General features: G+C 41.0%; 1 protein-coding gene across 2 annotated transcripts in view; it reads left to right on the forward strand.

Annotated features, from left to right (window-relative positions):
* Positions 1-14281, forward strand: part of SYTL5 (synaptotagmin like 5) — a 188126-nt gene extending 173845 nt beyond the window's left edge. For both annotated transcript variants that reach the window (XM_084617869.1, XM_084617870.1), the window contains 4 exons: positions 6232-6340; positions 7864-7999; positions 10693-10901; positions 12135-14281. In XM_084617869.1, coding sequence (XP_084473995.1) covers positions 6232-6340; positions 7864-7999; positions 10693-10901; positions 12135-12277 — 597 coding nt within the window. In that variant the 3' untranslated portion in view covers positions 12278-14281. The remainder of the gene's footprint in view (positions 1-6231; positions 6341-7863; positions 8000-10692; positions 10902-12134) is intronic.
* The last annotated feature ends 226 nt before the right edge of the window (positions 14282-14507 follow it).

Below are 14507 nucleotides of genomic sequence, written 5' to 3' on the forward strand. Positions count from 1 at the left end.
ACATTCCTCAGCACCTGGGAATGCATAGCTTTGGACCAATGGTTCTGGAAATTGTTTGCCATGGGTATTCTATCCATTTTACCTCCTTATCCCCTCCACAACCTCTTCATCATTCCTCTTCAGGGACCCTTCTCACAAGAGTTTTCTATGATGACAGAGATCGTCTCCTCCTGTTAGGAGCCATAGAACCAGTACCTCAACAACTACGAGGCAAAGGTTTTTACTCTTGTTATTTCCTAATACACAAAAGGAAGGGAGTTTGGAGACCCATATTAGACCTCGGAGCTCTCAACAGGTTTGTCAAAGCTCAAAAATTCAAGATGGTCACACTAGGAAGGATTATTCCAACGTTGGAACAAGGAGACTGGTTTTTGGTCCCTGACCTTCAGGACGCCTACTTCCATATCTCAATCCTACCATCTCACAGACGGTTCCCCAGATTTACCCTGGGATAAAACCATTACCAGTACAAGGTACTCCCCTTTGGGCTATCATCCACCACGAGAGTATTCTTCAGGGTTCTCTCAGTAGTGGCAGTGCACTTATGCTCCCAAGGGATCATGATTTAACCTTACCTGGACGATTCCCTCCAAGAGACTTACCGAGTCACCAGATCTGCAATAAACTTGTTCATGGAGCTGGGCCTCCAGATCAACGTCCAGTAATCAACCCTTGTTCTGGTGCAGCACCTAGAATTTATAGGTGCTGACCTAGGCTTGCTACAGGTCAGAGCTCTCCTACCTCAACACAGATTCCTCTCCTTGGCCACATTTTTAGAGACCATTTGAAACAGATATGGCCTTCAACTCTTAGGGCATATGGCAGTGGGCACAGCTCTAATACCACATGCCAGGTTTCACATGTGATGCCTCCAGATGTGGTTCAACCCCTGTCACTACTCACTCAGGTCAAAAACTTCTTAGCCTGGTAAAAGGGCCCAGCCAATGTTTGCAGGGGGATCCCTTTTTCACAAACCCTCCCACCATTGCTTCTCACCACTGACACATGGCTAATACGATGGGGTGCCCATTTAAATGATCTCACAACACTTGGCAGGTGCTCATCTACAATGATCGCTTAAGGAGGTTGATGTGAAGAGATGACCGCGGTCAGGAATGCCTGTGCCCATTTCCTGCCACCGATCAAGGGAACACTCCCGAGAGTCCTAACAGACAACATAGCCTGTATGTACTACATCAGTCAACAAGGGGGAGCCCAGGTTACCCTCCCTCTGTGCAGAGGCAATGAAACTATGGAGCTGGTGCATCTCCCATGATGTTACACTGTCTGCGGCCTACTTCCCGGGAACACAAAAATCGATAGTGGACAGTCTCAATCCCCAATTTCCCACACGACCATGAGCGGGAGATAGACCCGGCAGTACTTCGCCCAATCAGTCAGTGGGGGACGCCAACTACAGACCTGTTCGCCATTCACCTAAACAAGAAATGTCCACGCTACTGCTCCAGAGCAGGGATAGGCCAACATTCCCTGGGTGATGCTTTCCTCCTCCCTTGGGACAGAGACCTTCTCAATGCCTTTCCTCCCTTTCCCTTACTGTTGAAAGTCCTGTTCAAAATAAAATGAAGAGGCGCACATGTTGTACTGATCGTTCTCACTTGGCCAAGACAGACCTGGTACCTTTACCTGTCACAGCTCACAAAGTGCGTGCCAATCTCTCTCCAATCCACTCTGTACCTCCTCTCGCAGAACAAAGGGCACACTCTACATTCCAGCCTGGGAATTTTTCTTCTCAAGGCGTGACTCCTTCATGGTTCCAATATCTGGAGAACTCCTGCTCAAAGAAGGTACAAGAGGTATTACTACACAGTAGAAAGTTCTCAACATGCCATACTTCCCTGCGAAAATGGCCCAGGTTCTGGATTTGGTGTACCGTCCAACAAATGTCCCTGACATCTGCAGCTCTTCCGAAGATCCTTGACTGATTCTAAAAAAGATCAGGACTATTTCTCAGCTCCTTGAGTCTACCTCACAGCTGTAGCAACCTTCCATCAACAAGTAGAGGGCTACTCAGTGCTATTACACCCAACTACTAAAAGATTCCTCAGGGGTACAGTAAACTTTTTACCACACCCCCGACTTCCTAGCCCTGGTATTGAAAGGACTGACTAGGCCTCCCTTCAAACCTATGGCCAGCTGTTTTCTTACATACCTCTCAGTGAAAATGATCTTCCTGATAGCAGTCACCTTGGGTAGGAGAATAGGAGAAATAGTGGCTCTGATGGCAAATCCCTACATGGTATTCTTTCGGGACAAGGTTACACTCAGGACACATCCAAAATTAATCCCCAAGGTAACCACCCTGTTCCACATGAACCAATTGATTCACCTTCCAACCCTCATGAGACAACAGGGAGGCTATATTACACACTCTAGATGTCCGGAGAGCCCTAGCCTTCTACCTGGCTAGGACAAAGGGTTTCAGGAAGTCCACTAGACTTTTCGTCTCTGTTGCTGAAAGATCCAAGGGCTCAGCAATATCAGCCCAAAGACTCTCCAAATGAGTCTCGAACTGCATTAGACAATGTTACCAAGTTCGCAACATGACTCCTCCAGATACTATTTGTACACCCTTCACGAGGCCCATCGCCTCATCCGTCACCTTCTTCAAGAAAGTCCCCATCTCAGAAATCTGTAGAGCGGTGACATTGGCATCAGTCAACACCTTCTTAGAGCATCATGCAATTGCTAGAGACTCTGCCTCCAATGTCATCTTTGGCTCCACAGTGCTGTCATATCTAACTGACCAGACTCCAAAGCCCCCCAGCCCTCTAGTTGGGATATTGCTTGGGAATCACCTAAAGTGGACCACCCACAAGGACACTACTCACAGAAGAAGTTATTTGTCTTGTGCAGTAATGATGGTTCTTCGAGATGTGTCCCCCTCTTGGTGCTTCACAACCCACCCTCCTCCCCTCTACTTCAGAATTCTTGTCTATGACTTCAGTAGAGAAGGAACTGAGGGGGGTTAGCCCACATGCGCTGGCTAGCCTTGTGGCGGGGCACAGGGAGAGACTGTGGACATGCAGGCTTAACAGATACTACTACCGAAGTTCTACAATCAGCAGTGCAGGGAAACAAGCACACCTACAGTGGAGCACCAGTAGGGGGACACATTTCAAAGAACAATTCGTTATTGCACTTGGTGAATAACTTCTTCTGCAGTCAGCACCCTGAAGAGCTAGAGACAAATGCTTTTCCTTTTTACTAGTAATAAAATATCCTGAGCAACACTTTCCCTAGGCTGGTTCCATGACAGCCTGCCCTGGCTGGCTCAATTCATGGAGCAGAGAACATATTTGTCAGCATTCCTATTTCTCTGTAGCAGTACTGGCTAGTGTGGGATTTAGCTTTTATTTAGAATTGAGAATTTTACATGAGATACACTCACATTGTGTGTTCAGGTTGATCATAATGTTACATTGTGAAACTACTAGACTGTAAGACTTGTTGCTCAGTCTCTGTTCTGCTTCACATCATTTTAAGTGTTGGTTTTTGTTTTTTTTTGTTTTTTTTTTAAATCGTAACAAAGGCACTGATGGAGCACTTTCACTCAGACCAAAAAGTAGTCAAGTCTAAGCATTTCAGACATTCCAGCTAGGAAATGTGTCTGATTATTTCCAAACTCATTATAAGAGCTATTAATTCTGCTTCATTATTACCAAATAAAAGAGAACTAGAATATGTCTCATTTGCCCGCTAGGATGATCTGGATAATGTTTTCAAAGATAATGTTTCTCATGTTCAATGAAGGTAAGACAAGAAGTAATGGGCTTAATCTGCAGCAAGGGAGGTTTAGGTTAGACATTAGGAAAAATTTCTAACCACAAGGGGAGTTAAGCTCTGGGCTAGGCTTCCAAGGGAGTTTGTAGAATCTTCCTTATTGGAGGCTTCTCAGAACAGGTCTGACAAAAACCTGTCAGGGTTGGACTAGGTTTACTTGGTCCTGCCTCACCTCAGGGGGCTGGACTAGTTGACCACTCAAGGGCCCTTCCAGCCCTACATTTCTATGATTCTCTGATTCTGTAAGTGTAGCTCAGTTTGTTGGTAAGCAAAGAAAATTTTTTTTCTGAATAACAAATTATTTCAAACAGAATTAAAGATCTGGTTTGTTTATACATATGCTAGGCAGAATACTGTCCTACAATATGAACTCCATGTTTCTGACAAGAATACCAGTTAAACTTTGCTAAGGGTTGACATTTGTTGTAATCTGATGCTATTCAGCTGTTTTAAGAAAGAATTTGAGCGTTTTAAGATTCATTTGTCCTCTGGGAGTTGGATGTTCAGTCCTCTGAGGGGAGAGTGGTTAGATGAGAATGATCATGAGAATAGCTTTAGGGTTAAAGCACAGGGCTGGGAGTCAGGAGACGTGTGTGTTAATTCCTGGGTAATTTGAGCAAGTCAGTTCTAAAAATTAGAGCCTTAACTTCTGTGCTTCATTTCCCCAATCTGTGAAATGGGGGAAATTATTCTTACCATCTTCACAGGGAAATTGTGAGACTAAACTCACATGCTTCAGGGCATAATAAAGCTTCTTGGCAGACAGGGATTATTAAAATGAAATTTTCCCCTATGGGCAGGTTGTTCTGCAATTGTCCACTATTGGGTTTGTTGCACCTTCCTCTGAAGCCGCTCCCTGTGTATGAGCAGATGGCAGGATCTAGCCCTAAATATTTTTATTAATCAGGTGATAGTGTCTTAACCTGCAGTCTAACTTTAAAGGCAGGCTGAGCTTTTGTATGTCACCTTACATATTTCTGAGGTTATTTCTTTTCCTGAAAGTAAAATTCTTTACCTAGTAGTTGGGATGAGGAGGCAAGCTGAACAAGTTTCGGATGTAAGCTCTCACCAGCACAGTTATTTCATAAGCAGTGCAGTATCTTGATGCAGTGTTCAGAATGTAATTCCAGGCATAGCGTATTGCCCTGATACTCAGTGTTGTCATAGTGGGCAGCACTTCATGTATCATAGGCATAGAATTGTAGGGCTGAAAGGGATCTGGAAAGGTCAGAAAGTCCAGTTCCCTGTACTGAGGCAGGACCAAATAATCCTAGACCATACCTTGTACTTGTCTGTCCAACCTGTTCTTAAAAACCTCCAGTGATGAGGATTCCACAACCTCCCTTAGAAGCCTATTTCAGAGTTCTCCCTCCTTATAGTTAGAAAGCTTCTCTTAATATCTAACCTCAATCTCCCTTGCTGCAGATTAAGCCCCGCAGATCTAGGTATCTGGATCCAACACACCTTTAAGCTCCAAGTTTGTGAAGCACATTCATAAACTCTGATTGTATGCGTTGTCCCATTGACATCAGTGGGGCTACCGGTGTGAGCAAAGTTAGGTACATACTTAAATGTTCCACAGGATTGGGAATTTAATGAAATTTCATGAACAATTTCTCTATTGTATTCCATTTCTCTAGGAGAAATCACTGTTTACTGATATATGATTGGTTTATTTTATGGGTAGGGGAGGCCTACAAAAGCAGCTAGTTTTTAAAAATGAGTTTATAATCCATTTTTTATTTAAATTAAAAAATACATAAGTCTAATATTGCTTTTGAATAATATTATAAAAAAGCATAGCGCATGCTTCTTCTGGACTGGATTTAGAAATTTAATGGGGAAAAAGAGGTGCAGAATGTTGAGAAATGATGTTTGGGAAGAAGAGGAAAAGACATTTGGGAAATAATATTTGTATCCATAAATCTCTGTTCTGTTTCAGGGACAGATTATGCCCTCTTATTCCAACAATAATCCTATTGAAATCAATGGGGCTAGTTATGGAGTAAGGTGCTAATCAACATGAATAAGGGTATTAGAATCTGGCCCTAAATTAGCTACAGTTTATATATCCAGCTTACTCGGACCTGTTTGTTTGCTGTAAATCAGTGCGTGACATGGGTTGGAATTTTTCTTCATTCTAACAAACCGAATTTCCCTCTCCCGTTTATGTTTACTGAACAGCATTTAGTGCAGGGCATGTGATGTCTGTTCTTCTGAGCTTTTTGCACTTCCTAGACTATTACATTTTCAAAAATGTGGCTGTCTATATTCAATCACTGAGGGCTAATTAGCTCTGAGCACTGTGCAGTGGCATGACCTATTTAAGCATATATCATGGCTTACATGTACAATGAAAAAAATTGAAAATGAATGGGTGAATTATTAAGCTTAGTTGGATTTCTGTTTTTCTTTCCTCTCCATCAGCTGGAGGTTGCAGCAGATATCGGGCTTCAGTATAAAGGAGAGCTGATAGTTGTTTTACACTACATTCCCCCTGAGAAAAACCTAATGCTTCCCCTTGGACAGTTTCAAGGTAAAATGAACATTGATGGCAGCATCCTCTAAGTACTGGAAATAACTTGTATGATGAAAGCTGAGTTATGAAGTAACAGAGTTGCAGAAGGTTGAAGTTCTGTGGAAATAAATTAGGCACCTATATCTGAGGGAATTTTCAAAGGAAAGATGATGCTCCCCTGCCCCCAGTAATGAGATGCCATTTATGCACCATTAGGAGTTGTTGCATGGCTGTGACATCATTAAAAAGACCCAGCTGGTCAATAGCCATGGTTTAGGACAGTTATTATCCAAAGCAATACTCTAATCCTGAGTTGTTGTGTTCGTTGTGCAGTCTGGTTTTAAACAGTACATGGATGATCAGAGTAATGGGGCTAGCACAGTTCCTCTCAGGAGATCATCCTTACTGATACATACCTCACTGTTCAGAACCTTTTTACATGATTTAGTCTACAATTTCCTTTGCTCAGTTTCATCCCATTACTCCTACTGTAATTATATCCCTGAGGATCCTATTAGAATGGTCTAGGGTGGTCCATTATAGTCCTCTGAAATGGGCAGTGTTTCTGTGGAGGAAAATATTATTAGTTACTACATGTACTGCAGTAGTGTCCAGAGAAGTGATCGTCCAAAGAGGTAGCAATGACCAGATAGTAATTCTGTCCTTGGACACACAGTATACATACAGACCATAGGCAGAGAGATTTGAGAACAATAGAAATTTATTGCCAAAAGAGACAATACTACTTTGCAAGCATTGGTAGCATAGGCTCTTTTCTCAGATGAATTACATTCAGTTTATTAGTAGTAAATTCCAAGGTCCTCTGCTATAATCTGGTAGTCTTTGGTCTGAGGAAACCAGTTGCTGCATATAATAATTTGTATGCCCCAGATTTCTTGAATTCTTAAGTATTAATCTTACTCAGAAAGCACAGTGACAACAGAGCTGTGAACGAATGGCCTTCCCAGCATGTGGAGCTGAACAATTTTTATATTCACTAATCTAGATCTTAACTAAATCATTAAAAAAACTCCATGCAGCAAGGTATCTCTTCTGGAGTGAACTTGTACCATATATGTCTGTATATCAGGCTTTGAGAGAGATGTTTCAGATTCTGCCTATGGGGGGAGGCTGTCTGATAAGAGCTCTTCTTTGCCACCACAACTCAGAATGTATTATTTGCCATCTGTAATAGCAGAGAAGAGGAGAGGATTTAAAGAAAACTTGACCTTTTCCCTTCAATGTATTAGTACTTCCATATTTGTACTTGGAGACTTAGGACAACCCAGCCCTGTAATGTCTGTCAAGGATTGACCACATCTGAGTCAATTTTTTTTTACCGGGTGTGGGGTGATCTCCTCCTTTTGCCCAACCATGTTTACAGATAAAGGACCAGATTGTAAACGCAAGCAGTGCTTCACTCCACAGATGGTCCTGTTGAAGTAAACAAGTGGCAGAGTCTGTCCAAAAAGGCTTACATTTCCAAACTGGTTTTGCAGTATTAAGTTCTTGATTTTGTTGTTGGTTTGTCTTATGTACAGGAAAGAAGAGTTTAAAAAAAGGAAAGAAAGGAAACACACAGCTACCTTCTGGGGGTATGTTGGAGGTCCTCATCAAGGAAGCCAAGAATTTAACAGCTGTGAAGTCAGGAGGCACTTCTGACACATTTGTTAAAGGGTAATTTTTACTTTCCCATGTTTTGCATAGCACATCAAGAGTAAAACTAGCTTTTGCATTAAATCCTAGTTTATCTGATCAATATCATTTTTGTCTGATAGCTACTCAACTTTACTCCTGAAAAAGAACTTGCACCTCAAAATGGAGTTTAACCTCTTTGTCCACTATATTTAAATTTAGGTCATAATATGTGATTTTAAATAAGAGCTTTAATTTTACTTTGTAGACTTCAAAATGTGGCTTTGAAATTTGACATTAAGGGTAAAACTTTTTTTTTAAAAAGATGAGCATGTGATATATGTATACATACTATATATACATTTCTGTAATACAATATGATTTCATATATATAATGTGTCAGGTTTTTGCTGTATACATATGCCTCATTATATTATTTATCTTTTAGCATTTAGAGTCCAAAGTTAATATCCCTGAATAAGCAGAAAATATTTGCTATAGGAACACACTTACATTTGTATAAATAAATATAATCCTATGTGACTGATTATACTAGAGTCATCATAAATGTGAGAATGGCACTCAAGGTGTTAAATGAGTGAAATATGGACAGCTGACAAGAGTGCTTCTCCTTGCCATTTTCCCTGTCAATAAAAGCTTTCATAGTTGCTTGTTTTACATATAGTTGTGTGTTTGTTGAAGTGAAACCCTTGACAAAGTTTCACCACTAACCTGATGCCCCATATGGATTCACCTCCTCTCCGGACCAGCTAAACCATTCTTCTCAGAGTGGTCAATTGTTCCTGAGGTTATAAAAATATTTCTGAAGGAAAAATATTTTGCTTTTGCTATAGCTCAAATTGTCTCAAGTGACAAATGTATTTTTGCAAGTTTTCCTGGGGCAGATATACCCAGAATTCATTGTAAGGTTTTCACCCTGCACCTCCTATTCACACGATCCAAGTGCTGTACGATCAATGTACTGAGTACATTTTTTTAGGCACAAAGAGCAATCCATAGGCTTATTTTATGTTGGTTTGCTCAGTGCTGTTTTCTCTATGGTTGGCTATGACTATGAGAAAAGCGTTTTTGTTTAAACAGGAAAACAAAGAAACAGATTGTCTGGTCCCTCACTCTCCTCTCCGCAGCTCGTACACACTTGAGACATGGAGTTTACACCAGGCTAAGGGGAATTTTTGTTGTTGGAGCCCCTTGTTGACGAATTGGCAGCACATTGCTGTTGCTGACACTGTGGACTGTCTCTGGCTAGCTCATCACACACATCTGTTGTTGCTGGCATGGGTTGTTTTATGTAAGTGGAGCTTGAACCAATTTCCTTTGGACAAACAATTTTCCATCAGGTTACAAGGTTTTTAAAAATATATTTTCTATAGCTGAGATGAACCCATAAACTGTACTGGGGGAAGGGTAGGTACAGACTAGGGAGGTTTGTCCACTGCTCTGACTTTGAAAATTATATATTGTGTTTACAAAGTTTCAAGAAAAGAGTACTCTGGTAAAAATATAAGGCTTATGGAGTTGAAAAAATTGTCAGACTTCATAGCATCAGGGGCTCTGTGTTTTTTCCAGGAATCAGGCCTCTGGTATAAATGTAAACATAAGCTTATTTCCATTCAAGGGGACAATCTGCTACTGTTCCTTCTCTACCAACCACTTATTTTTGCCCAAGTTAGGTTAAATGTGTGTATCATCATGGAATAGTGTTGCTTCTCACCATGAATCTGAAACTCTTACTCACATGGAGAAGCATTGTTCTCCATGAGGAATCCCACTGAAATTGAGAGTTTTGTGGTTAAAAGCAGTGCCTTAACCTGGGGCAGAGGAGAGCTGGATTCAATTCCTGTCTCTGACCCAGACAACCTGGACAAGTCACTTGGGTCCCAATTCAACACAGCACTTCGGCATATGCTTAACTTGACTTCAATGGGATTTCAACATGTGCTTAAATGCTTTGCTGATTTGGGGTAATCTCTCTCTGCCTTGGTTTTCCATCTGTAAAATGGAGATAATACTGCTTCCTTTCTCCCATCCTTTCTCTGTTTCGTCTATTTAGAAGGAAAGGTCATCAGGGAATGGACAGTTCTCACTATATGTTTGTACTGAACTCAGCACAATGGGGCCCTGATTTTGGCTGACTTCTAGGTGATACTGTAATACACTCGATTACATTAATAAAAGTTGCAATTCTTCAACAAAAAAACCTCAAAAACAGACTCCAACGAGAGACTGCTGAATTGGAATTAATTTGCAAACTGGATACAATTAACTTAGGCTTGAATAGAGACTGGGAGTGGATGGGTCATTACACAAAGTAAAACTATTTCCCCACGTTTATTCCCCAGCACTGTTCCTCAGACATTCTTGTCAACTGCTGGAAATGGCCCACCTTGATTATCACTAGAAAAGGTTTTTTCGCCCCTGCTCTCCTGCTGGTAATAGCTCACCTTAAGTGATCACTCTCGTTACAGTGTGTATGGTAACACCCATTGTTTCATGTTCTCTATGTATATAAATCTCCCCACTGTATTTTCCACTGAATGCATCTGAAGAAGTGAAGTGTAGCTCACAAAAGCTTACGCTCAAATAAATTTGTTAGTCTCTAAGGTGCCACAAGTACTCCTTTTCTTTTTGTAATACAAATGATAAATATGACTGACCTGAAGTCCCATCTACCTGTTTTTTTTCTTCTCTTTCTTTCTATTTGTCTCCCTCAGATATCTGCTCCCAGATAATAACAAAGCAACAAAACATAAAACTCCTGTCATAAAGAAGAGTGTGAACCCTCACTGGAATCACAGCTTCACTTTCAGCAGCTTGAATCCTACAGATCTACACAATGTCTGCCTAGAACTGACAGTCTGGGACAAGGAGTCACTCTCCAGTAACATCTTTTTGGGAGGTGTCCGTTTGAGCACTGGAAGCGGTAAGGGCTCTGTTTGACTGGGAATCATCACTTTGTTCAGCATGTGTCTCATAGCCATGTAAAGGATGGAAATGTTGTGAATATGGGGCACAGAGGAACTATGAGAAATGAAAAAAGAGTGGCTTAGTAGCCTAGAGGCAACTTATTTCTTTATGCTATCCAGTGAGAGACATGAGTTTGTTACCCTCCTTTAACTAGGCTTCCAAAGCCAACTGGGACTGAGAGAATTATGGACACACTTCTTACCATCTGAGTGAGAAATGAGAGTTTCATGTTACTCAGCAGCAATGCTTCTGGCTGATGAAGGGGCAGTTATGAAGAAAGAGTCGTCCATTCCTCCTCAGCTAGGAAGCCAATGGTTGTGGGATAGAGCCATGTTAGGCCCATGGTGTACCTATTTTGTGGCTACCAAGAGGACTTTAGTCTCCAGCTAATTGATAAAAATCCAACATCTTTCAGGATATATACATTATTTATTTGTTTTTTAAACTTGTAAAAAATTTTTTTTAAAATCACAATGGGGAGGTGCTGGATTTACAAGACCAGAAAAAACCCCAGCCAAACCCAGGCTGACAAATCACCTTTTACATTTTCTATTGCATGATTATTTTTGAGATATTTCTAAAAATCTTTGTTCGTTTACTTATGAAATACTTTTGGTTTCTTTGTTCTTTATTTTCCTTTTGTGATCTGCCAGGTTTTTTTCCCTCAGTAGATAAATGTAAACCCTCCTCCCCGGAAAAATCCATAATTTTTGTAAGGCACATGCCTGATAGTACTGCCTTGCACACAGCAGTGAAGTGAAGGAGAAGGCTGTCTTTCTGTACCCTCTTGAGAGAGAAGGCGGGTGAGGTAATATCTTTTATTGGACCAACTTCTGTGAGTGAGTGAGACAAGCTTTGAAGCTACACAGAGCCCTTCTTCAGATCTGGGAAAGGTACTAAGAGTGTCATAGCTAACTACTTATGCTAAACTATCTGTTCAATTTTCTGTTTAGCTGTGACACTCTTAGTACCTTTCCCAGATCTGAAGAAGGGCTCTGTGTAAGCTCGAAAGCTTGTCTCGCTCACCCACAGAAGTTGGTTCAATAAAAGATATTACCTCACTTACCTTGTCACTCCAATATCCTGGGACTGACAGGGCTACAACAACACTGCATATACCTTCTTGAAACAGATGAGGAGCCACATCTCACTAGCATGCCAAAACTCTCCATGTTTTTTCAATTGCCAGGTATAAGTAATGGGAAGGAAGTTGATTGGATGGATTCTCACGGGGAAGAGCAGCACGTCTGGCAAACGATGATGGACCGTCCCGGAGCTTCTGTGGAAGGTATATTAATGCTGAGATCTAGCATGGGAAAACGCAGACTCTGAGAACAAATGGCTTGCACAAGGATAAACTCCAGCTGTTTCGCTGACGTGACTTTTAACTGTTGTGGGGTACCACAAGGATGCCTGGTGTTAGTGGAATTCAGTCTGTTGTAACTTTGCACATGAGAAAGTGAGGAAGAAAGACTCCTCTTTGCCTTGGATTTTAAGGCTCCAGAATTGGATTATAATGCATTCTGCACTTTTGTGCATCCGTATTCTTAAGACAATGCTCCTTACACTAGTGAAACTCCTACTGAAGTCAGTGAGAAAGATACCTGAATATAGAATTCAAAATCAGGCTTTCTTTGTCTCAGAGACAGAAATATGGTCTACTAGTGTCAACATCCATGAAGAATATGGAGCAAGCAAATGTTTTAGTCGTTTGATGACTAATGATTATTTATGGTATAAGCCAATTTGAAGCAACTCAAAAGTTTGGTATTTGAAATGAGATTAGAAACCAACAGATTCCAAACAGTCTGAAAGAATAATTAGCAACATCCCTTCCCCCTGTTTACATGTTCAGTTATTTGAACTGTGCATGACAGCAAGCCTTGCAACAAGCATCACTGCAAGAAAAGCCAATACACTGCACACAGCAGCCATTATTTGGGTATTTAGAAATAGGCAGCAGATGTGCGGATATAAAATAACAGGAATGCTGTACTCTGCAGTGATGCGTGTGCGGTGTGTTTCAGTGCCCGATTGAGAATGCAAGCTATGGTTCCCCCGGGTCAAAGAGCCTCTTATGAAAACAGATTATTATACATCCCTACGCAGCTTCCAGAACTAGGCGCCGTTACTTATGGCTGCATTATAACTTTTGCTTATAACTCATTTAATAATTCAGACATCACTGTACAGAAGAGGAGAGAAGTTCAAACATCTGTTAAAATGGATGAGATGCTGATGTTTACCCACACGTGCTGTTTCAGGTTTAATAGTCCCCAATTCAGCAAAACATTTAAGGAAATTATCTAATTAAGCGTATGCCTAACTGCTTTGCTGAATGGGAGTTTAAATGGGGAAGTTTTTGGCATGGGTTGGAATCCTATTCAAGCGTATCCTGCTGATTTATTAATTATTAACCATGAGATGATGTAGAATGGGATTTTGCTGCTGAATGTTACTAATATGGGTCGTTGCACTTATAGTACTAATGCATTTTAATATAAAAATGTTGTCTTACTATTTCAATTACTCCATGTTAAATGGCATAGTTGTTCTATATTAATTTGGTTTCCTAAAGACTGTTTTGTGTCTAATGAGATCTGTCCTGCTCTCAATACACGAAGGAATTATACACCCCACCAATCTTACATTTTCTGCCACTAAGAACTAGACCACCATGTGTACAGAGCACAATGCTTTCTATTCCTGCTTACGGGCTGTAGCTGTGTTTATACAGCAACGGAACCATAGCAAGGAGAATAACTGACCCTTACCAAATGCAACAGGTACAGTGTTTGCAGATTTATGTGATACACTAAGTTCAGCACTCATGTGCTATGGTGATAAGTACCTTATACAAACCTAAGAAACAGCAATACATTGGGTAAATTAAGTTTCATCTGAATGATCCATAATTAAAATCGTGCTCCCTGTCATCAACAGTAAATACATCTACTGCTATTCTCATCCTTAATTATTTTTCAAGCATTTTAAGACAGTATCACTGTGAAAAATATTTAGCAACCACAAACAAAATAAACCAATAAAAAAACTCTGTCACCTCCACCCCATATATAAGTACAGATTCTCTCTCTCTTCTTTTTCTCATATGGTCAGAATTCAGACCCTAAAGCTTTCCCTGAAGAAGAGTTACCACAATCATGCTTATTTGAGAAGTAAAAATCCTGCCATTCACAGTGCAAGAATAGCAGAAGCCCCAGGTTTTATGACATGAAGTACTGTCAAGGTTCCTCCCCCACTCTGAACTCTAGGGTACAGATGTGGGGACCTGCATGAAAAACCTCCTAAGCTTATCTTTACCAGCTTAGGTCAAAACTTCCCCAAGGTAACAAATATTACCCCCGTTATCCTTGGAATGGCCGCTACCACCACCAAACTAATACTGGTTACTGGGGAAGAGCTGTTTGGACGCGTCCTTCCCCCCAAAATACTTCACAAAACCTTGCACCCCACTTCCTGGACAAGGTTTGGTAAAAAGCCTCACCAATTTGCATAGGTGACCACAGACCCAGACCCTTGGATCTTAAGAACAATGAACAAT

This window comes from Lepidochelys olivacea (genome assembly GCF_965140295.1).
Source record: "Lepidochelys olivacea isolate rLepOli2 genome assembly, chromosome: 1".
NCBI lineage: Eukaryota > Metazoa > Chordata > Testudines > Cheloniidae > Lepidochelys > Lepidochelys olivacea.